The sequence below is a fragment of the Bufo bufo genome, chromosome 1 (assembly GCF_905171765.1).
Source record: "Bufo bufo chromosome 1, aBufBuf1.1, whole genome shotgun sequence".
NCBI classification, from domain to species: Eukaryota; Metazoa; Chordata; class Amphibia; order Anura; family Bufonidae; genus Bufo; species Bufo bufo.
The window spans coordinates 725606054-725632152 of record NC_053389.1 but is presented as its reverse complement, the minus strand read 5'-3'; the positions used below and the strand labels follow the sequence as shown (position 1 = coordinate 725632152).

Below are 26099 nucleotides of genomic sequence, written 5' to 3'. Positions count from 1 at the left end.
CCCTTTGCGCACCTACGCTGCAAAAAAGTGTCACACATGTGGTATCACCGTACTCAGGAGAAGTAGGGCAATGTGTTTTGGGGTGTCTTTTCACACATACTCATACTGTGTGTGAGAAATATCTCTGTAAATTACAACTTTTTCCATTTTTTTATACAAAGTTGTCAATTTACAGAGATATTTCTCTCACCCAACATGGGTATATGTAAAAATACACCCCAAAACACATTGCCCTACTTCTCCTGAGTTCAGCGATACCACATGAGTGACACTTTTTTGCAGCCAAGATGCGCAAAGGGGACCAAATTCCAATGAGTACTTTTAGGATTTCACTGGGCATTTTTACGCATTTGGATTTGAAACTACTTCTCACGCTTTAGGGCCCCTAAAATGCCAGGGCAGTATAAATACCTCACAAGTGACCACATTTTGGAAAGAAGACACCCTAAGGTATTCCATGAGGGGTATGGTGAGTTCATGTAAAATTTTATTTTTTGTCACAAATTTGTGGAATATGAGACTTTGTAAGAAAAAACAAAAAAATTTCAATTTCCGCTAACTTGTGCCAAAAAAAAAATCTTCTATGAACTCGCCATGCCCCTCACGGAATACCTTTGGGTGTCTTATTTCCAAAATGGGGTCACTTGTGGGGTATTTATACTGCCCTGGCATTTTAGGGGCCCTAAAGCTTGAGAAGTAGTTTGGAATCCAAATGCGTAAAAATGCCCTGTGAAATCCTAAAGGTACTCATTAGAATCTGGGCCCCTTTGTGCACCTAGGCTGCAAAAAACTGTCACACATGTGGTATCGCCGTACTCAGAAGAAGTAGGGAAATGTGTTTTGGGGTGTATTGTTTTACATATACCCATACTGTGTGTGAGAAATATCTCTGTAAATGACAACTTTTTAATTTTTTTTTTATACAAAGTTGTCAACTTACAGAGATATTTCTCTCACCCAGCATGGGTATATGTAAAAATACACCCCAAAACACATTGCCCTACTTCTTTTGAGTACGGCGATACCACATGAGTGACACTTTTTTGCAGCCTAGGTGCGTAAAGGGGCCGAAAGTCCAACGAGTACCTTTAGGCTTTACAGGGTTGTTCACAATTTAGCGCCGCCCAAAATGCCAGAACAGTAAACACACCCCACAAATGACCCCTTTTCGAAAGTAGACACCCCAAGGTATTCACTGAGGGGCATAGTGAGTTCGTGGGAGATTTTTTATTTTTTTTTGCCAGAAGTTAGCAGAAATGGAAACTTTTTTATTTATTTTTTCCTCAGAAAGTGTCATTTTCCGCTAACTTGTGAAAAAAAATTAAATCATACATGAACTCACCATGCCCCTCCGCGAATACTTTGGGGTGTCTTCTTTCTAAAATGGGGTCATTTGGGAAGTATTTATACTATCCTGGCATTCTAGCACCTCAAGAAACATGACAGGTGCTCAGAAAGTCAGAGCTGCTTTAAAATGCGGAAATTCACATAGTTTGTAAACGCTATAACTTTTGCGCAAACCAATAAATATACACTTTTTTTTTATCAAAGACATGTAGCACAATAAATTCTGACACAAACTTGTATAGAAATGTAATTATATTTGAACAATTTTACCAGAAAAAGTTAAAAATACACTTTTGTTTGAGAAAATTGCGGTCTATTTTGATTAATATCAGAAAAACAAAAAATCTCAGCAGCAATCAAATACCACCAAAAGAAAGCTGTATTTGTGAGAAGAAAAGGAGGTAAAATTCATTTGGGTGCCAAGTTGCATGACCGAGCAATAAACCGTTAAAGTTGTGAAGTGCAGATTTGTAAAAAAGGGCCTGGTCACTAGGGGGGTATAAACCTGTGGTCCTTAAGTAGCTAATTACGGGATATACACCGACTATTCATTCAGGCATATTTATCAATCTCTCACTAAAACATTGCACACCATAGTCAACAACAGGAGCAGATTAGAGGGAGGGCAAATAGGATAATGGTCTGCTGACCTTCAATGTCTATAGGCTCATAAATACCAGCTCCCTCAAAGCATTTTCTAAACAAGAGATTGTGTATCAAAAAGTTTTTAAGTCTTCTCCTAACAATATTAAAGTTGATAAAAGTTTTGATATTTGTGCATATATTACCAAATATTATGTCTCCCTGGAGCTCGGTTGCCTGCACTATTATGTAGAAGACGTGGTGGAGATCATGTATCTTTGTAAAACAGGAGCACTGGTGGACAGAGGACACTGGTGGGCAGAGAAATATCCATTAGGTAAAATTATTGGACACTTTATTATTTCTGTATGTTGTCTTCGTATCTTAAATCCCTGCAAAATTCCTCTTACTTAGCCAATGATGATATTATTGGGGAGAAGGTCCTCACAAATTCTTGTCTGCCCAGGAGCTTCTGCTATGATTGATTTCACTCTAGTCAACAAGATAATCTACATCATGTTCTCAAAAAAAATGGTGGTGGTGCTGTACAAGGAAGACTACAGTCTGTTAATTCAGGCATGTAATCTGCAATGGGAGCAAAGATAGCAGGACAGGAACACAATTATCATTTACCCAAAGGAACAATATCAGGCAATGCATTGGTGTGAAAAAAATTCCTCTGTAATGCAGTATACATATGTTAATTGTTTTTAAGTTTGATTCATATGGACTCCCAACACACACACACACACACACACACAAAAAACTTCTGTGAGCCCCCTTATGGAATCGTAGGCTTAAGTATGGTCTATATTATTGAGTATTTTTATTCTATAATTATATTGCATATTGCTCTTATTCTCTGGTTTGAGTAAAACACATTTGAACAAGGCAGACAGTAAAAATCATAGAGCCAGATACAGTGAATAGGAGCTCGTTGGTAGTCTAGGTTAGTGAAGAAATCATCATTGTGACATTGTCTGAAGTTATGACATTAGCGTTTTATGACATTGTAAACTGATGCTTTAAATAAATAAAGACTAGATGTAAGGGATTGTTACCTGTCCACAGCAATGGCCGTCAAGGTGAAGACAGAGACATACACTGTTACTGGCTGTATCAGGAACACAAAGTAACACATAAACTTGCCAAATACCCAGCCCTGGGAGTTAAAAGCATAGGCGAGGGTGAAGGGCACACACGTGGCACACATGAGCATGTCTGAAAAAGCCAGATTTCCAGTGAAGAAATTGGTTACATTGTGCATTTTCTTGGTTCTCCAGATTACGTACAAGAGCAGATAGTTCCCAAATATTCCAATCAATACTACTAAAGTGTAGCATGGTATGATGACTGGCTTGTAGGACTGTATGAGCTGGACACCTGTGAACTCTGAGCTTGAGTTGGAGCTGTTGAGTTTGACCCTGTAGATTGTGAGATTGGCAGGTCCATAGCTCCTGCCACTGGTGCTTTCCATATTTTCAGCCAGTTTCTATAATAAATCGATATCACCATTACACCGCACAATTCGAATGAGTTTTTTTTAGTAGTCTAAAGCACTAGAACTTGTAGATCTTTCACTTCCTTTGAACGTGACATCTAAATATCTTTTAATTCACTGGCTTTTGTATGGTAAGACATCAATAGCCTTTCATTTACAGTTAATATGAAGATTTTCTTCCAAACTTTATACATTTAATGAAGGACATTTCCAATATTTTAGGATTATGGAAAGATATGTGACGAGTGCTAGCAAAAAGAGAGAGGAAATTACAACTTCACTTGCTCTGTAATGTGTTTCTTTTACGACATATACATCATTAAGACAAGTATTTCCACAAAACAGAATTCAATCCTTCTGCTTTCTCGAGACAAAATTTTCCATTCCTAGAAAAGATATAAAGAAATATTTTAGAACTTAATAGTTATGACAGCATTCAGAAGATCTGCATTGTAAAGATGTTCAGTTTCCAGATACAGGTGAAACTCGAAAAATTAGAATATCGTGCAAAGTTCATTTATTTTAGTAATGCAACTTAAAAGGTGAAACTAACATATAAGATAGACTCATTACATACAAAGCGAGATATTTCAAGCCTTTATTTGTTATAATTTGGATGATTATGGCTTACAGTTTATGAAACCCCAAAGTCACAATTTTGGGGTACCCTTTGCTCAGGGGATATGGATTAGTTAGCTGACTAGAATGTGACACTTTGAGCCTAGAATATTGAACCTTTTCACAAAATTCGAATTTTAAGCTGCATTAATGCAATTCCTTTTAATTTGCATTACTGAAATAAATGTACTTTTGCACGATATTCAAATTTTTCGAGATTCACCTGTACAGTACAGACCAAAAGTTTGGACACACCTTCTCATTCAAAGAGTTTTCTTTATTTTCATGACTATGAAGGCATCAAAACTATGAATTAACACATGTGGAATTATATACATAACAAACAAGTGTGAAACAACTGAAAATATGTCATATTCTAGGTTTTTCAAAGTAGCCACCTTTTGCTTTGATTACTGCTTTGCACACTCTTGGCATTCTCTTGATGAGCTTCAAGAGGTAGTCCCCTGAAATGGTCTTCCAACAGTCTTGAAGGAGTTCCCACAGAAGCTTAGCACTTGTTGGCCCTTTTGCCTTCACTCTGCGGTCCAGCTCACCCCAAACCATCTCGATTGGGTTCAGGTCCGGTGACTGTGGAGGCCAGGTCATCTTGCGCAGCACCCCATCACTCTCCTTCATGGTCAAATAGCCCTTACTTTCAAAGTTTTCCCAATTTTTCGGCTGACTGACTGACCTTCATTTCTTAAAGTAATGATGGCCACTCGTTTTTCTTTACTTAGCTGCTTTTTTCTTGCCATAATACAAATTCTAACAGTCTATTCAGTAGGACTATCAGCTGTGTATCCACCTGACTTCTCCTCAATGCCACTGATGGTCCCAAACCCATTTATAAGGCAAGAAATCCCACTTATTAAACCTGACAGGGCACACCTGTGAAGTGAAAACCATTTCAGGGGACTACCTCTTGAAGCTCATCAAGAGAATGCCAAGAGTTTTCAAAGCAGTAATCAAAGCAAAAGGTGGCTACTTTGAAGAACCTAGAATATGACATATTTTCAGTTGTTTCACACTTGTTTGTTATGTATATAATTCCACATGTGTTAATTCATAGTTTTGATGCCTTCAGTGTGAATCTACAATTTTCATAGTCATGAAAATAAAGAAAACTCTTTGAATGAGAAGGTGTGTCCAAACTTTTGGTCTGTACTGTATATGTTCCAAACTAAAGAACTACTAAGATGAGCATCAAAATTATCAGAATGTAGCATTTTGTTATAAGATGGACCAATTTAGATGTTTATCAATTAATAAAGTTCAATAGCCTCTTCATTGTTGGGTTAAGAATGAAATTTTGAGGATTCTCTGTGGGTTTCTAAAAATGAAGAACAAAATCATGCAACAAATCATGTTTTACATCCAATTTATTCACTGAGCCTATAGTGTAATGTTTCTAAAAAAAACTGATGGGGAAGGTGTGCAGCGACTCACTGGTTCACTTCTAAAGGGTTAACTATACACAACCTGCTGTAATGTATCTTCACTATGCACTGTGTATTCCAAAAGGTTGAATATGGTTATGAAAAAATTAAGTGGCACTTCTTAGTTACCGTTAGTGTTAATCGAGCACCAAAGTGCTCGGGTGCTCGAGTAGAACACTTCGGGATGCTCGGGTGCTCTACAGAGCACCTGAGCACAATGGAAGTCAATTGGAGAACCCGAGCATTAAATCAGGTACCCCCTGCTCTGAATAGGGGAGGGTGTCTGGTTTATAGGAAAAGGTCAGAAATTGATGGAAACACCACTAAAATGGTTCGGGAACAGCATGGGGAGGATGTCTGGATGCATCTTGGACTCCCAGGTCGCTGCTGGAAACGATGTTGTCCGAGTAGTACGCCACTTATACAAACTGACAATAATACGCACCAAACTGAAGATAAAATCGATTTTAGAGGAAAAATTGTTAGGAAGCATTCCTTCCTGTATATTTACTTGTATATAAAGTGCAAGTGCTGCCAAAAATTACAAGGAACCGGCACTCCAATACACCCTTTATTACACATAAAGGAGGGCATCATACACACCCTTAAAAAATTATGATTGATGGCATGCTGGTGACCCTCAAAAACATTAGAAGCAAGGGCCTGCTGGTGACCCTCTAAAACATTAGGGGCGAGGGCCTGCTGCTGATCTGACATCTAAAAAATTAGGGGTGAGGGTCTGCTGCTGAGCTGACCATCTAAAACATTATGGGCGATGGCCTGCTGCTGAGCTGACCATCTAAAACATTAGCGGTGAGGGCCTGCTGCCGAACTGACCATCTAAAACATTAGGGGTGAGGGTCTGCTGCTGAGATGACCATCTAAAACATTAGGGGTGAAGATCTGCTGCTAAGCTGACTCTCTAAAACATTAGTGGCTAGTGCCTGCTGCTGATCTGACCATCTAAAACATTATGGGCGAGGGCCTGCTGCTGAGCTGACTCTCTGAAACATTAGGGGTAAGTGCCTGCTGCTGAGCTGACCATCAAAAAAATTATGGTTGAGGGCCTGCTGCTGAGCTGACCATCAAAAAAATTATGGTTGAGGGCCAGCTGCTGAGGTGACCATGGAAAAAATATGGTTGAGGGCCTGCTGCTGATCTGACCCTCTAAAACATTAGGAGTGAGGGCAGCCTAATAAGCATGTTGATATGATGGAGGAGGAGGACGAGAAAAGGAAGATTGAACCATATACCCTTTTTTGTGATGGAAGGGGTGCATGGGAATACAGTGTATTCAATACACCATAAAAGCCACATTTAAAGTGCCTTTATATTCAGTCGCTTTCCTCTGGTGGAGTAGAGAATTCAGGGGTAATCCAGGCCTTGTTCATTTTGATAAGAGTCAACCTGTCAGCATTTTCAGTTGGCAGTCGGATGCGCTTATTAGTTATTTTGCCCCCAGCACCAATAAATACCTGCTCTGACAAGACGCTGGCGGCAGGGCAGGCCAGCACCTCCAAGGCGTAGAGCGCCAGTTTGTGCCACGTGTCCAGCTTGGACACCCAATAGTTGTAAGGCACAGAGGGATCATTGAGGATGCTGACATGGTCTGCTACGTACTCCTTCACCATCTTTCAAAACTTTTCTCTCCTTGCGACACTAGGCCGCGCATCAGGGTGAGGTTGCTGGCGGGGTGTCATGAAACTGTCCCACGCCTTGGAGAGTGTTGCTTTGCCTCTGTTGGTACTGATGTGTGTTTCCCTTATCTCCCCTCCTTGGTTGCTCGGGAACTACGTACTCTGCTGCCAACGTTGTCAAAAAATTTTGGAGAAATTTTTCCACAAGGACCTTCTGGTATTGCACCATTTTGGTAGCCCTCTCCACCACAGGAATGAGAGATGAGAAGTTCTCTTTGTAGCAGGGGTCGAGAAGAGTGAACAACCAGTAATCAGTGTTGGCTAAAATGCGTATACGCCAGGGTCACGGGAAAGGCAGCATAACATAAAGTCAGCCATGTGTGCCAGAGTCCCATCAGACAAGACAGTCCTCATCAGGAGGATGACTCTCAATCTCCTCATACTCTTCCTCCTCTTCGGCCCATCTACACTGAACAGATGGAATAAACCTGCTGTGGGTACTACCCTCTGTAGCAGAGGCAACCGTCTTCTGCTCCTCCTCCTCCTCATCCAATTCACGCTGAGAAGACGAACAGAGGGTGGTTTTGCTATCACCCTGTGTACTGTCTTCCCTTATTTCCACCTCTTCCACATGCAAAGCGTCCTCCTTCATTGTGAGCAGCAAGCGTTTCAGTAGACACAGAAGTGGGATGGTTACGCTGATAATAGCGGCATCACCGCTCACCATCTGTGTTGATTCCTCAAAGTTGCGTAAAACCTCACAGAGGTCAGACATCCATGCCCACTCGTCGCTTGTGAAGAGCAGAAGCTGACTGGAAAAGCGATGACCATATTGCAGCTAGTATTCCACTACTGCCCTATGCTGCTCACAAAGCCTGGCCAACATGTGTAAAATGGAGTTCCAGCGCGTGGTCACATCGCACAACAGTCGGTGAGCTGGCAATTGCAAGCGCTGCTGCAGCGTTGCCAGACCGGCAGCAGCTGTCGATGACTTTCAGGAATGGGCACACACGCGGCGCGCCTTCACCAGTACCTCAGGCAAATTGGGTAAGTTTTGAGAAACCGCTGAATCACTAAGTTGAACATGTGGGCTAGGCATGGTATGTGTGTGAGCTTGCCAAGCTCCAAAGCCGCCACCAAGTTACGGCCATTAGAAGACACAAAAACGCCTGGTTGTTGGTTGAGTGGCGAGAGTCACAGCTCAGTCTGGTCCCTTATACCCTGCCACAGCTCTGCAGCGGTGTGCTGTCACCTAAACATATTAGTTAAAGCACGGCCTGTTGCAGCTTCCGCACTGCAGTGCTACACTGCTTCTAGCTACTGACTTATGGCAGACTGGTGCTGCAAGATGATAATTCAGAGGTGGAAGTGGAGTTCGAAGAGGAGGAGAAGGGGTGGGGTTGAAGCCACTAATGTAGATGGTGGCGGAAATCCTGATGGAAGTAGGGTTTGCAATCCTTGACGTCGGTAGCACCTCTGCCATCCCTGGGTACGACTCGCTCCCTGCCTCCACAACATTCACCCAGTGTGACATCAGGGAAATGTAGTGTCCCTGGCCAAAAGCACTTGTCCATGTGTCAGTCGTTAAGTGGACCTTCCCAATAACTGCGTTGGTCAGGGCATAGGTGATGTTACGGGACACATGCTGGTGTAAGGTGGGGACGGCACACAGGGAAAAATAGTGGTGGCTGGGGACTGATTATCGAGGGACCGCCGCCGCCATCAGGCTGTGGAAAGCCTCAGTGTCTGCAAGCCTAAATGGCAACATTTCCAGGGCCAGCAATTTGGAAAGGTGCGTATTTAGTGCTATGACCTGTGGGTGGGTGGCTGGGTATTTGCGCTTTCGTTCAAAGGCCTAAGGTATGGACATCTGTACACTGCGCTGGGACACAGAAGTGGATGTGCTAGCTGATGGTGCTTGCAAAGGTCCAGATGCAGGGCGTCCAGGCCTGTGTCCTGGACAGGGGATTGGCAAGCACGCAAAAACAGGGGAAGAGGAGGCAGTGGTGTGACCCGCAGACACTGATTGTGGACCCAGGCATTCGGCCCACCTATTAGGGTGCTTTGATGCCATGTGGCGGATCATGCTGGTGGTGGTGAGGTTGCTAGTGTTCACGCCCCTGCTCATTTTGGTACGGAACAGGTTGCAAATGACAATTATTTTATCGTCCGCACTTTCCTCAAAAAAGTGCCAGACTGTGTAACACCTAGCCCTTGGCAAGGGAGATTGCCGCAAGAGGGTGCTCCGGGGAACAGTTGCGCGCCTGTTTGGTGTGGCCCGCCTTCTCCCTTTTGCCACCCCACTGCCTCTTCCAGCCTGTTGCGGTGCTGCGGATCCCCCCCCCCTCTGTACTGCTGCCCTCGCTCGGCTTGCCACCTTCCCAGGTTGGGTCAGTGATTTCATCGACCACCACCTCCTCTTCCACTTCCTCACTCTGATCACCCTCCTGACTTGTTGACCTATCAACAACCTCAGTTGTTGACAACTGTGTCTCATCCATCATCATCAACCTCTTGAGACACTAATTGCCGTTGACTTATTGGTAACTGTGTCTCATCATCATCATCCACCTCGTGAAACACTAATTGCCGTTCTCAACTGTCATCTTTTTGTGACTTTGGATGCCTGGGCATCAGTGCACACGATCTCTTTATGTCCCTCTTCAAGTGGGCTTGGCGAGAGGCTCAAATCAAGGAATGGCACTGAAAAGAGCTCCTCAGAATATCCGAGTGTGGGATCACTTGTTTGGCAAGACTCTCCATGGTGGGAGGAAGGATGATCAGGGTGAATATTCTGTTGACCAGACCAACCGACCACCTGGTGGCACTGGTATGACTTCGAGAGTGGTGTCCTGCGCCGCCCTGCAAATTGGGACATGAAGCTAGGTATCGTGGATGAGTGTGTTTCTTGTGCTCTGGCAGCAGGCACAGTTTCACCGTGCCCAGGGCCACGGCCTCTGCGTGCACCATCAGCAGCACGGCCACTTCCCCATCCCTTACTGCTCGCCTTCTGCATATTAAATGGTATATTTGCTTGCAAGTATGTCACACATACAGTAGCGCAGGTCTTGTAAGTGTATGCGCAAATAAATTAAACTAAATGTCACTGATATTTAGGATGTGCAAACGTTTTACAGGAGATGTAGCACAGGTAATGTCGCTGCCACCAGCAGTGAAAAAATTAGACTGAATGTCACTGAAATTAATGATGCGCAAACGTTATACAGGCTATGTAGCGCAGGTAATGTAACTGTCCGCAGCGGACACCATCTACGGAAACAGTACACCAGATGTCACAGATATTTTTAGTACGCGCACACGCTAAACAGGAGATGCAGTGCAGATAATATCGCTGTCCGCAGCATCAATGGATAAAGTACACTGGATGTCACAGAAATTTTTAGGATGCGCACACGTTAAACAGGAGATATAGCGCAGTTAATGTCGCTGTCCGCAGCGTCTATGGAAAAAGTACACTGGATGTCACAGATATTTTTAGGATGTGCAAACGTTATACAGGAGACGTAGCGCAGGTAATGTAACTGTCCGCAGCGGACACTGTCTACGGAAAAAGTACACTGGATGTCACAGATATTTTTAGGCTGCGCACACGTTACACAGAAGATGTAGCTCAGATAATGTCGCTGTCTGCAGCGGCCAAACAATAGCAAGCTATTTAGTGCAGGTTGCGCTAAAAATATATATTGCTGCCAGATACCACTATAGTCCTTAAAAGGACTTTTGGGTCTCTAGCACCAACCCTGCCTAACCAGAAAAAAAAAATTCAATTCCCTACACTATCTGTCCCTTCTACAGCACAGCTCTCCCTGACTAAGACTTGCCAAAGTTCGTGTCATCGGGTGCTTTATAGCACCCGATGATGCATTCTGGCCACCCAATCACTGTAATGCCAGTAACCAACATGGCTATGGCATTACAGTGAGTGACAGTACTTACCTGCACGTTTATTGGCTGCGTAGCAGCAAACGTGTGGGGAGGAGACTCGAGCAGGGCACTCGAGCACATGCGATATTCATCCGAACACAATGATGTGCCGAGCATCTCGATGATCGAGCCGAACTGGAGTTCGGCCGAGCATGCTCGATCATCACTAGTTACCGTTGCCAAGTAACTTCTGAGGTAAAGAAACTTTGAATAATTGCAAAAGGTTGAGGGCCACTTTAAGGCCATGCAAGGCTTCTTATGGCTTTAAACTTAACTGCCCATGGTTTCAGTCATATTGCTTTTGGCGTCCACCACACTTAGATGGACTAGCCTTCTAATCTAGGATTGCTGCCCACAGTTGGGCACAGCAGAGAAACATTGAGGTATTGCTCACTTTTGGTAATTTTGGGAAGATTCCTAGTGTCTTTAAAGACAGAGACTCAGGGTGGATCACCATCATAATATCCACCTCCTATACGTAGCCTTTGGAAATAAAACTACTTTGTGAAATACTTCAGGACTTTGTCTACTGCATATATTTTTGTTGTGATTAGAGTTGAGCAAATCGAAGTTGACGAAGTAGAATTCAATCCGAATTTCAGGAAAAATTAGATTTGCACCAAAGTCGAATTTCCTCACGCTTCGTGGTAACGAATCATCTTTTTTGCTAAAATGGCTGCTGCACATGTTAGGACATAGAGCAAAGAATTCTGAGAAGGCGGGATCACCCACAATGCCATGCATGCAGCCAATTAGCAGCCAGCCAGCCCTGTGATGACTTTACTGTGCTGAAAAATGATTTAGAAGTTCAGGGAAAGATTATTCATAGTGTAGGGAAAGGATAGGGAGGCATTATCCACACTATAAATGGAGAACAGAGTCCAGTAGGGGAATGTACAGCCTAGGTAATAGGAGTGATTCTATTACACCTTGCTGCACTAACTGGGGATCCAAATTGCTCTTATACTGCTGCTTTTAGGTTTGCACTATTTGATAGCTCAGTAATTCCAGCAAACCTTGCTTGTTATTGGGGTGCAAGTGCTGTGTGATACAGCCATTTACAGGGTGTATAAATAGTAAATATATGTACGTCTTATTAGCAGTTCTGTGGTGAAGTTACATTGCTATACAGCCATTTACGGGGTGTATTAATAGGAAATATATGTACGTCTTAATAGCTGTTCTGAAGTGAATTTACATTGCTATACAGCCATTTAGGGGGTGTATTAATAGGAATATATATACGTACGTCTTATTAGACATTTTGCGGTGAATTTACATTGTTCTACAGTTTTTTTTGGGGTGTATTAATATGAAAAAAATATATATTATTTGCCATTCTGCGGTGAAGTTACATTGTACTAGGGCCTTTTCTGGGGTGTATTATTTTACTTTTCATTTAATTTAATTATTTTATCTTACAGTATGTCAGACAGACAAGTGACAGGCTCTTCAAAGGGAACGGGCAGTGGCCAAAAGGTTTCTGTCACAGGCAGAAGTAGCAGCATAAAAATGGGGGGTGGCAGCAGGAGTCACAGCGAGAGGTCTGAGCTGCCAGTGTCATCTAGCGGCCATGTGTTGACCAGCAACCCAGCGGTGCTTGAATGGTTGACTTGGTCTTCGACTGCATCGCAAGTGACATCAGACACCCCCAACCAAGAGTTAGTGGGTTCCTCTGACACAACGCATAGTTGGCATGGCCCGGGAGCAGGCCCTGTGCCCTTAACTGTCTTCTATTTTCATATAGTACAAGACTACTGTTTGCCTACTCTTGACATGTGTATATTGAGCATTGACATTAAAATATAACTTTTATTACTCACTTGTTAAGATTTAAGTGTACTGTCTAACCTACTATTAAAACTATCTAATAGAACCTCTGATATACTGTGTTACTTATTAGCTGTGCTATTATAATAGTGGCCTGGTAGCGGCGCGCTTGCTCCAGTCACCACTTAGTTATTTTGAGCGGAGTCTGCATTTGTCACAGACAGAGGTCTATTCAGTCTAAAACCTCATACACTGCCCCCCGACATGTTTCGCCATATACATGGCGTCTTCAGGGGCACGGGCAGTCTAGCTTAACTGTCTTCAACCTGCCTCTGTCATTTTCTGTCCCCCTCAGCACGAAAAGTAATATATGCCGTAGGCTCGGCTCCACTTTTCAGCGAGGGCAAGCTACTGCCCAGCCAAGATCTGGAGGAAACATCCACCGCTTCCTCCAGTAGGCGGGCAAGTAGTGATGATGATTCGACTTCGGAAGCTTCGATTCGCTCATCTCTAGTGGCCTCCTCCGCAATAGCTGCCACTGGCCAACATCGAAGTTACACATGGGAGTACCTCTGTCCGTCTGTATCATCAAGAAATCGTTTATCGTACTTTGTTCAGGGTCAGACGTGTATGCAGGTGCTAGGGAAAGCGAAAGAAAAACTAATTGTTAAATAAAAAAAGGAAAGAAGCGATTTACTAGCGCAGGGAAAGGATAGTGAAAGGAATCATTTCACAGGCAGGGAGAGACGTGTGCAGATGCTAGGGAGAGTCATAGGAAAATCCTCATTGTGAAAAAAAGCTATTTACAAGTGCAGGGAAACATTACTTGGGGATCCAGATAGTCTCATAATAAAGCTCTGTCATTCCAGCAATTAGTTATTAGGGTGCAAGTGATATGTTGAAAAGCCTTTAGTGGCTTTTATCTGTTGAAAAAGATAAATATATATGCAGGTCACTTTTGCTGTGAACTGCGCTGATATCATATTTTTCAATACAATACGAGAAATATATACACAGGTCACTTTTGTTGTTAGTTACGCTAAAAGCGTTTATTGCCATATTTCTAGAGAAAAAGAGAAAAATAGACTAAGTTCATATTTGCTGTTATTTGCGCTAAAGGCGTATCTTGTCATATTTCACTACAATACGATAAAAATAGACGCAGTTCACATTTGGTGTTATTTGCGCTGAAAGCATTTCTTGTCATATTTCACTACAATACGAGAAAAATAGACGTAGTTCACATTTGGTGTTATTTGCGCTAAAAGCGTTTATTGTCATATTTCTAGAGAAAAAGAGAAAAATATTTGCAGTTATCATTTAGTGGCCTATTTTAGTCCAATACGAGAAATATATACGCAGTTCACTTTTGCAGTTATTTACGCTGAAACCGTTTTGTTGCCAATTTCAAATCCTTTAGTTGCCTATCTCAGTAAAAAAAGAAAAATATATTGTTTTAATTTGCTTTTAATTTATTTAGTTGAGCTAAAAGTATGTCAGACAGAGAAGTGCCAGGCCCTGCATAGGGGAGTGTCAGAGGCGTAAATGATTCTCGCGCAGGCACAGGTCGCAGAAAAGGGGGCGTGGCTGCAGGGGTTACTTCCCGAGACCTCAGGTCCACATGTCAGCTAGCAGTCGTGTCTTGACCAGCAACCCAGCGGTGCTTGATTGGTTGTCTGGATCATCGACTTCTTCGCAAGTGACAGCAGCACCAGCAGCCTTAGTCTAGAGTTGCTGATGAGCAGCTTTCTTCACACGCATAGTGAAGAAACTACTCACCAGCAGTAGCAGGTAGACCTGGAGCAGGACTTGAACCAGCAGGTGGTGGCATACTTTGACAGCACCCTGCCAGCTGTCATAGAAGATCCGCTGGACTACTGAGCAGCCAAACTGGATTTGTCGCTGCAACTGGCCGAGTTTGCACTGGAAAAGCTGTCCTGCACGGCCAGTAGTGTGGCATCAGAGTGGGTGTTTAGTGCGGCAGGGGCCATAATTACCCCAAGAAGAACACGCCTGTCCATCCAAAATGTGTAGAGACTTACTTTTGTCAAGATGAATCAGGCGTGGATCAGCCAGGATTTCCACCCACCAATGCCTGATGCATCAGATTAGATCATCCATCTCCACACTATGTCACCGTGCCACTCTGTGGTATCATGCTGCTGCCATGTCCACACTTTGTCCCCATGCCACTCTGTGGCCTCCTGATGCTGCCATGTCCACACTATGTCACCTTGCCACTCTGTGGTATCATGCTGCTTCTGCTGCTGTTGGTGCCATCTCCACACTATGTCACCTTGCTACTCTGTGGCCTCCTGATGCTGCCATGTCCACACTATGTCACCTTGCCACTCTGTGGTATCATGCTGCTTCTGCTGCTGTTGTGCCATCTCCACACTATGTCACATTGCCACTCTGTGGCCTCCTGATGCAGCCATGTCCACACTATGTCACAGTGCCACTCTGTGGCCTAATCATACTGCTGCTGTCACCTCCACACTTTGTCATTGTGCCACTCTGTGGCCTCCTGATGCTGCGGCCACCTCCAGACCCTGTCATTGTGCCACTTAGTGTTCTCCTCATGCTGCTTCCACCTCACCACTATGTCATAGGGCCATTTTGTGGACTTCTTATGCTGAAACCACCCTCCCCACTCTATGACGGGGTCGCTATTGTCCTTGTTTGGCCTTCTTTAAATCGCCATTTATTTTACCTTTCTTCTAATCGGTCAAAAGGAAGGAAAAATGAGACGCACAACGGATCCTGCCTGTATAGCAGCTGTAAGACCTGTATGGTCGCATCAGAATTGGCTTATGATTTGGTAGCCAAAAGCAGGAGTGGGTACAAAACATGCAAATATTCCATTCACGTGTCATCTCTGTTTTAGATCCACTCCTGTTTTTTTGGCATTACAAATACTCAGGATTACTGAGCAAATGCTGACCGAGTGAAGGCGTATGCTCCCCAGACAGGATCAGTTTTTTGCCGGTTATTGTTCTGACGGATCAGAGGAAAGGCAAATTAATCCGTGACATCAACACAAACTTACTGCTGACACCCTCTCCACTCTGTGGGGGGCTCTAGTTGTCCAAGCGTTTAATAGAACAGGTTCTATGTGGAATCAGCTGACGAGGGTGTAAAAGTAGTGCGCTTCTTCTTGACACTAACATGGATCTGTAAGGCTGAGTTCATACTTGAGTTATTTGGTCAGTTTCGGCGAATTTAAGTATACTTTCTTATAATTTAATCAAATTTTGGTTCAATTAAATATGGCATATTTAATGAATTTACTAATAAACATAATATGTGGCCTAAGACAGGATAGAATCAGCCAGTCTTCTGTTTATTCAACTACGTGGTGTTGCGATGGAGAAAGCATGCAAAGAAAACAATTCCTCTCCACCTAGAGATAAATCCTGTCAAGATTGCTGCAAATGCGGTATTGGCTGCTCATCGACCAAGATACTTCTGGATGAAACCTGCCTGGCATGAACCGGCCTCCAGTAGCTACTGTGGCAATATGAATAGTGATGGGTGCAATAAAGTCCCGGGGAAGCATGAAAAAGGGGTGTTGTTTGCAACAGGAGTGTGTCACCAAAGGGCCTGGCCTTAGTGAAGTAAAGGCCCTAGATATAGGTGGCCACCAAGTTAGTTGGTCGACACCAAGACAGTTAGCTTAGCTGGCTCCAGCTAGTCCGGGGCAGGCAATGTGTTGCATGGGTGCCCGTTCCCCATGCTCCAGTCCGGGATTTTGGAATATGCCCATGTCCAGGGATGGTATTTAATCCTGTTGCTGGACTTGGGTGTGGCTCTCAGTCTGGGGAAGGAGACAGAGTTTTTGTGAAACACAGTCCTGCTGGAGGCTCTGGAAGAGTGGTCTCAGCTGGGCTGGCTAAGGGGCCATGGGGCTAGGTGCTGGCCGGATTGTTGGGGGACGCCATGACGCTTGGGCGCAAGTGGTCACAAGGCCAGAGTCGGGAGGACTACTGGGCCACACTCCCCCATAAAGGCACTGGACTTTAGACCGTGTGTGAACGGTGCTCTGTACAGACAGGGGGCTGATGGACATTGGGCTGGGAAAGCCACATGTTATGACCGTGTGTGAACGGTGCTTTAGGTGAGTCAGGTTATTTTATGTTTAGTTAGAGCCCAGCCGGGCAGGTATTTATTTTGTATCATTTATGTTTGTTTTGCTGAGGTGCCAAATAAAGCGATGTTTGGACCTGAAACTTGGTGTCTGTCGAAGATACTTGTATGAATGACCCCCGGAGAAGAGCTAACCCCCCACACTACAGACAATGAGAAGACAAAGCTTCAAGATAGCTTCGAGCCCGGAAGAGTCACGAAGTTACTCAAGATTCAAACTAACCAACCAGGTCCCGGTCTCTTTGTCCGGTGAAAACATTACGGGGTCCCAGTCATCATAGAAATCAAAAGGAGGGCATCCTGTGGTGCACAGGGATGGTGAGGGTCTTCGGATTCCCCCTGCACTACACGGACATCTCAGAAATGAACCGCTTCTCCCGACAGCTGCTTCTTGGAAGGTCATGGAGTGTGTAGAAGCCGACTCGGGGCCCCCACGCTGCATTTATCATGGAGACACCGGATTTTACAATATTAAATTATTATTTTGTGCATTAGCAATACTGATGGATTATTGAGCAAATGCTGACGGAGTGAAGGCGGATGCTCAACAGACAGGATCAGTTTTTTGTGGGTTATTGTTCTGATGGATCAGAGGAAGGGAAAAATAATGACTTCAACACAAACTTACTGCTGACACCCTCTCCACTCTGTCGGGGTTCTCTAATTGTATAAGCGTTTAATTGAACAGGTTCTGTAGACATCTATGTGGAATCAGCTGACAAGGGTGTAAAAGGAGTGTGCTTCTTCTTGATGTTAACATGGACCTGTAAGGCCGAGTTAATACTTGAGTTATTTGGTCAGTTTGGGCCCCGTGACTGCCCAAATAAGTGAAGTGTGAAGTGATTCTAATAGCGGCGCCTGTCATATGCATGTCATACTGACCGACAATATTATTTCACCACCCCAGCCCACTCCCTATGCGTGTTACTGCAAGGCACAGTGTTCTACAGCCATATAAAGCTCTATGCAGCTCGTAAATAGACGTTTTGTATCAAGATTCGTTGCAAATATATTCGGATTGAAGCAAATTTTTTCTGAAAATTCGGCCATCTCTGGAGGCCACTTTATTTGTCAATCGCCAGTACTACGGGATGAACTACGGCATTCCACTGATTCATGTCCTGGAACAGATGCTGATAAATATGTTTGGCCAGGGGACAGGAGACACAGCGACTACATCTCATGGCCACATTAGCCTTGTGGGGGCTGAACTAGAGGAGGAGGAGGACAAGCAATGCGTTGAGAAATGGGTGTTTTTTCTACACAGGTGAACGGAGAGGAGGAGCAGGAGGAGCAGGAGCAGCCGGAGGAGCTACAGGGCGATGAGGAAGATGAGGCAGATGACCAAGTTACACCGTGGCAGTATGCAGTGGAGATGGAGGCAGGGAGTCTATCCGAGTCACTTGCTCAAATGGCCTGATGCATGCTCAGTTGCTTGCACAGTGACACCCGAATTGTCACCATTTGGCAGAGGATGACCACTGCCGAGGGATGACTACTGGCTCTCCACCATGTTAGTCCACCGCTATCTGTCAAAAATGGGGGCCTTTTTTACATCCACTGAGAGGGAGGACAAACTGAACTAGTATCGAGACATCCTATGTTGTCAGTTGGCCGCTGTCTATGTGTGCCATCGCCCATCCTAATGTAGGTCTGATCGGGGGGCCCTCTGCGCTCACGTTCCACTGCCATGGCTGCTGGGGGTGGGGCAGGAGCAATACCAGCTCCATCAGCAGCAACTTAAGACTAGAGTCGCTGATGAGCAGTTTTTTTCACCCGCCTAGTGAAGAAAGTACTCAACAGCAGCAGCATGCAGACATAGAGCAGAACCTGAACCAGCAGGTTGTGGCATACTTGGACTGCACCCTGCCACCCCACATTAAAGATCCCCTGGACTACTGGGCAGTTAATTTGTGGCCGCAACTAGCCAAGTTTGCCCTGGACAAGCTTTCCTGCCCGGCCTGCAGTGTGGAATCAGAGCGGGTGTTTAGTGTGACGGGGGCCATAGTTACCCCAAGGAGAACTCATCTGTCCACACAAAATGTGGAGAAACTGAACTTTGTGAAGATGAATCAAATGTGCCAGGATTTCCACACACCAGTGCCTGATGCATCAGACTAGATCATCCAAGGTGCCACACCTAAACTTTCTCAAAAGAGACCTGTTTCTTCTGGCTACCTGCTTCAGCTACTATTCTGATACTGCCAGCCGCATGATGCCACACCCCTGCTGCCAGGTGCTCCTACTGTCACCCACCATCTTCAGCTGGTACTGGTATTACCCCCCACCTCCCCACTCTGTTACTAGACCACTCTGTGGTCTCTTCATGCTGCTACCACCTCAACACTCTGTGGTCTCCTCATGCTGCTGCCACCTCACCACTCTTTGGTCTACTCATGCTGCTGCTACCTCAACCAACACTCTGACATTGGGCCACAATGTGGTCTTCTCATGCTTATGCCACCTCACCACTCTTTAGTCTACTCATGCTGTAGCCACATCACTACTATGTCATTGGGCCACTCTGTGGTCTCCTCATGCTGCTGCCACCTCAACTCTATGTCACTGTGCCACTCTGTGGTCTCCTCATGCTGCTGCCACCTCACCACTCTTTGGTCTACTCATGCTGCTGCTACCTCAACCAACACTCTGACATTGGGCCATTCTGTGGTCTCCTCATGCTGCTGCCACCTCACCGCCATGTCAGTGGGCCTCCTGTGGTCTCCTCATGCTGCTGCCACCTCAAAATTATGTCAGTGGGCCACTCTGTGGTCTTGTCGTGCTGCTGCCACCTCACTACTCTGTGGTCTCCTCATGCTGCTGCCACCTCACCACTCTGTGGTCTCCTCTGTCACCGCCAGTTCTGTGAGAAGATCTGGCAGACGTTATTCTCTACCTCTTGTAGGATGTTCTTTGTTTTGGTTTCACTTTCTCATCTCCTTTCCTTCTGCCAGGTGTCACTTATTTCGACTAATCGTCTTCCTTTATAATCCCTCCCATACTGCCTCACTTTGCGGTTTATACTACTTCCTGGATGAGGTGTTCACTGCTGGAGGCTGCTTCTGCTGTTTGTTCAGATAAGTCATTTACTTTATTGTGTTTCCTTGCTGGCTTGATTCTAGGTGACCCTGACTCCGTCCCTATTAAGTGCAGGGAGCCGGTGGTCGTGTCCCCTCACTATTATAGGGTTTTCAGGTGTCGCACAGTATTAGGTACGCTGGCATGCAATCGTCTACCATACAGACCCTTGCATCTGCATAGCAGTCAGGGAGAGGTCTTAGGGTTTTATAGGGCTCACCTATAAGCTCCTTAGTTTGGGATCAAGCCAGTCGCTTGTTTATTTATATGTTTCAGCTATCTGCTAACTTCATCCGTGACATCCTCATGCTGATGCCAACTCAACACTCTGTCACTGGGCCACTCTGTTGTCTCCTCCTACTGCTGCTAACTCAACACTCTGTCACTGGGCCACTCTGTGGTCTCCACCTGCTGCTGCCACACCACTATATCACTGGGCCACTGTGGTCTCCACCTGCTGCTGCCACACCACTATATCACTGGGCCACTCTGTGGTCTACTCATGCTGCTGCCATCTCACCACTCTGTGGTCTCCTCATGCTGCTGCCACCTCACCAATCTGTAGTCTCCTCATGCTGCTGCCAACTCAACACTCTTTTACTGGGCCATTCTGTGGTCTCCTCATGCTGCTGCTGCCACCTGACCACTCTGTCACTGGGCCACTCTGTGGTTTCCTCATGCTGCTTCCCCCTCCCCACTATGTCACTGGGCACTCTATGGTCTCCTCATGCTGCTGCCACCTCAATACTTTGTCACTGGGCTACTTTGTGGTCTCCTCATGCTGCCACTGCGACCTCATCACTCTGTCACTGGGCCACTCTGTGAACTTTTCATGCTATTCCCATCCTCCCCACTTTATGACTGGCCCACTGTTTTGACTTTTTGGCCTGGATGACATCACCATTTATTTGAACCTTCTTCTGATCTGTCAGAAGGAAGATAAAATGAGACACACAATGGATCCTGTCTATGTAACAGCTGTAAGGCCCATAGCAGCTGTAAGGCCTGTCCCTATTTTGCATCAGAATTGGCTTATGATTTGGTAGCCAAAAGCAGGAGTGGGTACAATACACAGAAGACTTGCAAATATTTAATTCATGTGTCATCTATGTTTTGGATCCACTCCTGTTTTTTTTTGGGCCTTAGCCCAAACAATGGGCTAAGGGTTCAGTGCTATTTTTCACTATTGCCCACGGCATGTAAGGGGTTAAATGGCAGGATCTGCACTCCTGCCTGTCCAGGCAATTAGAGCAGGAGCACAGCTAACATGTTACAGTTGTGCCCCACCCCCGTAAAAAGGCAGCAAACCAGTCTATGGCCCCTTAATGACTGCCGTTAAAATGTGTATTGTTGGTCACTAAGGGGTTAATAACATGTAGATCCCAGCAATTACTTCCATTAAGTAAAACAACATTTTCACATTGAGGGAAAATGGTGGGCTATTCTTCTCTGCCAACAGGTTTCAGGCCAACAATATTTCTGGGATGACCTGCAAGCACAATTCTCTTCAGGTCATGCTACAGCATCTTGATAGAGTTAAAGACTCCGTACAGCAATACAATGTATTACCTCCGTTGAGGCAAAATTCTTTTCACTGGAAGTTATGCAAGACTTTGGTGAATAAATTGGGTATTAAGTTTTACATCTTCAAAAACATTTCAAATTTGCAATCCGAACTCGGGTACTTTGGTACCAAACCTGACTTCAGATTGCTAATTTGAAGTGTTTTTAAAAATGTAGAACTAAATACCGAATTCATTCGCCGAAGTCTCATGCAACTTCGGGTGAAATGAATTTTGCCTCAACGGAGGCAATACATGGTAATATTGTAGGGAGACAAGTCTCCGTACAGCATTAAAACAAAGTGTTAGAATTAGGGATGAGCGAATCGACTTTGGATGAAACATCCGAAGTCAATTCGCATAAAACTTCGTTGGAATACTGTATGGAGCGAGCGCTCCGTACAGTATTAGAATGTAGTGGCTCCGATGAGCTGAAGTTATTACTTCACAAAGTCTCGTGAGACTTCGGATAATAACTTCAAAAATGTATTTCTACTGTTAAAAACCTTTTCCCAAACTCAGGTTCGGTTCCAAGGTTTTCATCTAAAGTCGATTCGCTCATCCCTAGTTAGAATGCATCAACTTCAGATTTATGATCCGAAGTCCGATTCATTCAACATTATTGTACACCTTTGGGGACATTTTTTTTATGATTGTATTTTACTCATTTTGGGCTAAAAATCTTTTTTTCAATTAGTCTTTATTAAAAATATTGAACCGTTCTGTCACAATAGGTTAACTATTTTTCTAACTGTGTGACTGGTACTTTCACTTTGTGCTCGTCATTTAATAAACCTTAGTGCTAAATTACTAAAAGGTCATAAACACTTATTTAAAGACTATGTAGACCTTTGGTGGCAATTTTTTGTTTATGATTGCATTTCACTAATTTTTGGCAAAAATTATATTTTCAATTGGCCTTTATTAAAAACATTGAGCTATTCTGTCACAAAGGGTCACTTTCACTTTGTGCTGGTCATCAAATAACTAGTGTTGAGCGAGCATGCTCGGCCGAACATCAGTTCGGCTCAAGCATGGTGATGCTCGGCACATCGCAGTGTTCGGCCAAATACCTTGTGTGCTCAAGCCAGTGTATTTAAATCCAATTGTACACCCTGTGTCCTTAAGGACTCAGACATCAGGGTGTAATTGTACGCCCTGTGTCCTTAAGAGGTTAAGGTTAGGACTTACTTGTGTACTTTTGGTCATTGTCTTGTTGCAACCCCCAACATGTCTTCAGCATGAGGTCATTGACTGCTGACCCTATATTCTCCAATATTTTGGAGCATATTAGAATTCATTGTCACAGTTATAGACAAACACAATCAGATCACATTTTATTGGCCAACAATGTAGAAATCCAGATAATTCCTTACCCTCTGATTAGACCCCTCCCCAGTGCAATTGCGGGGATCTAATTGGTTACCATGGCAGCCTGGATGCTTTTGGCTCTTCCCAGGCCTCCCATGGTAAGCTCCCTGCTAAGCTGTGCATGTGACATATCTTAGTAGGGAGCATGTCAAAATCACATTCACCCTAATAGAATATCCATTAGGGTGAATGGGACTAGGGACCAAAAGATCCGAGGTTCTAGCCCCCTAAGGAGGTTAAAAGTTATCGTTATCAAAGTAATTTTTTAAAAAGAAAATATTAAAGGTTTAAATCATCCTTTCCTAATTTTACATATAAAAATAAATAAACAATAAAAAATAAACATCACTGCTGTCACAAACTCATCTGTCCGGGCTCCAGTGGCACAATCTCCGGCTTGATCGTGGATGTGCTGGGAAAGACACACTGTTAAGCTACGTCCCTTGGTGATGCAACAGCATCCTTAGTAACAGTATGCAGTGCTCTATTTCTCCCCACAGCAGCTATTTGCTGGTAGTAATGGACGAACATCAGCCAGGACGGTTCGCGAACGCGATCAAATGTTCGCGAACCGCAAGTTGGCGGCGGGCCCCATTTACTTTAAAGGCAGGCGAACCTGGAATACCTTCAGATCATATTTGCAGCCACCAAATACTTACTAGAAGTGCACAAATAGTCCCACAACATGGACAGTGACATACCAGATGTACAGTCGTGGCCAAAAGTTTTGAGAATTACATAAATATTGGAAATTGGAAAAGTTGGTGCTTAAGTTTTTATAATAGCAATTTGCATATACTCCAGAATGTTATGAAGAGTGATCAGATGAATTGCATAGTCCTTCTTTGCAATGAAAATTAACTTAATCCCAAAAAAACCTTTCCACTGCATTTCATTGCTGTCATTAAAGGACCTGCTGAGATCATTTCAGTAATCGTCTTGTTAACTCAGATGAGAATGTTGACAAGCACAAGGCTGGAGATCATTATGTCAGGCTGATTGGGTTAAAATGGCAGACTTGACATGCTAAAAGGAGGGTGATGCTTGAAATCATTGTTCTTCTATTGCTAACCATGGTGACCTGCAAAGAAACGCGTGCAGCCATCATTGCGTTGCATAAAAATGGCTTTACAGGCAAGGATATTGTGGCTACTAAGATTGCACCTCAATCAACAATTTATAGGATCATCAAGAACTTCAAGGAAAGAGGTTCAATTCTTGTTAAGAAGGCTTCAGGGCGTCCAAGAAAGTCCAGCAAGCGCCAGGATAGTCTCCTAAAGAGGATTCAGCTGCGGGATCGGAGTGCCACCAGTGCAGAGCTTTCTCAGGAATGGCAGCAGGCAGGTGTGAGCGCATATGCACGCACAGTGAGGCGAAGACTTTTGGAAGATGGCCTGGTGTCAAGAAGGGCAGCAAAGAAGCCACTTCTCTCCAAAAAAAAACATCAGGGACAGATTGATCTTCTGCAGAAAGTATGGTGAATGGACTGCTGAGGACTGGGGCAAAGTCATATTCTCCGATGAAGCCTCTTTCCAATTGTTTGGGTCATCTGGAAAAAGACTTGTCCGGAGAAGAAAAGGTGAGCGCTACCATCAGTCCTGTGTCATGCCAACAGTAAAGCATCCTGAGACCATTCATGTGTGGGGTTGCTTCTCATCCAAGTGAGTGGGCTCACTCACAATTTTGCCCAAAAACACAGCCATGAATAAAGAATGGTACCAAAACACCCTCCAACAGCAACTTCTTCCAACAATCCAACAACAGTTTGGTGAAGAACAATGCATTTTCCAGCACGATGGAGCACCGTGCCATAAGGCAAAAGTGATAACTAAGTGGCTCGGGGACCAAAACGTTGACATTTTGGGTCCATGGCCTGGAAACTCCCCAGATCTTAATCCCATTGAGAACTTATGGTCAATCCTCAAGAGGCGGGTGGACAAACAAAAACCCATTAATTCTGACAAACTCCAAGAAGTGATTATGAAAGAATGGGTTGCTATCAGTCAGGAATTGGCCCAGAAGTTGATTGAGAGCATGCCCAGTCGAATTGCAGAGGTCCAGAAAAAGAAGGGCCAACACTGCAAATACTGACTCTTTGCATAAATGTCATGTAATTGTCGATAAAAGCCTTTGAAATGTATGAAGTGCGTGTAATTATATTTCACTACATCACAGAAACAACTGAAACAAAGATCTAAAAGCAGTTTAGCAGCAAACTTTGTGAAAACTAATATTTGTGTCATTCTCAAAACTTTTGGCCACGACTGTATTATTAGAATTTGCGATCTCGATTTATTTATTTTTTTCAATACGAAATATCGGCAATGTAATTTTCGCCTATGCGCATGCGCAAAATATGCGTGGCCTACTACATCAACTGGGTTTCCACCAGGCCGAAGTTGGATGCGATCAGAAAAGATGGTTGGCAACAATTTTCTCGACGTTGAGGAAGAATTTCTGATCACTATAAGTAATTTGACATTAAAGCTGTGTATTTGATTACATTTCACATGCATGTTTTAACAATCCCTATATATGCGGATCGAGTGTTTAAAAAAAGCGCCATTGCAAAAATCTCTAATGATAAGATTAATTTTTTCATGGTACACACATCTTCACATTTTATAAGGTCTCATGAGATATTTAGTGATTGGTGCAATAAGTATTGTTGCGAGAACTTGCCACTCCAGTTCAGGCCCCAAAAATTAGCCACTAGGCATTCACCTGACAGCACACAACTTTGTAGGATTCTGTGGCTGGAGGTACATTAGGCGGTCACAGGATAAAAATTTAACTGTCGGCCAGTACAGGCCCCAAAAATTAGCCAATAGGCATTCACCTGACAGCAAAGAACTTTAGATTCTGTGGCTGGAGGTACATTAGGTGGTCACAGGATAAAAATAAAACTGTCTTGGCCAGTACAGGCCCCAAAAATTAGCCAAAAGGCGTTCACCTGACAGCAAAGAACTTTGGATTCTGTGGCTGGAGGTACATTAGGCATTCACAGGATAAATATGTAACTGTCGGCCAGTACAGGCCCCAATAATTAACCAATAGGCATTCACCTGACAGCAAAGAATTTGGGATTCTGTGGTTGGAGGTACAT

At 44.1% G+C, this 26099-nt stretch overlaps 1 protein-coding gene across 1 annotated transcript in view; it reads right to left on the bottom strand.

Annotated features, from left to right (window-relative positions):
- The window catches only part of LOC120987016 (prolactin-releasing peptide receptor-like), a 168971-nt gene extending 146140 nt beyond the window's left edge, over window positions 1-22831 (bottom strand). Inside the window, exons 1-2 of the mRNA XM_040415674.1 lie at window positions 22814-22831; window positions 2991-3421 (exon numbers count right to left, since the gene is read on the bottom strand). Of these exons, the coding sequence (XP_040271608.1) occupies window positions 2991-3421; window positions 22814-22831 (449 nt within the window). The remainder of the gene's footprint in view (window positions 1-2990; window positions 3422-22813) is intronic.
- Window positions 22832-26099: the final 3268 nt, after the last annotated feature.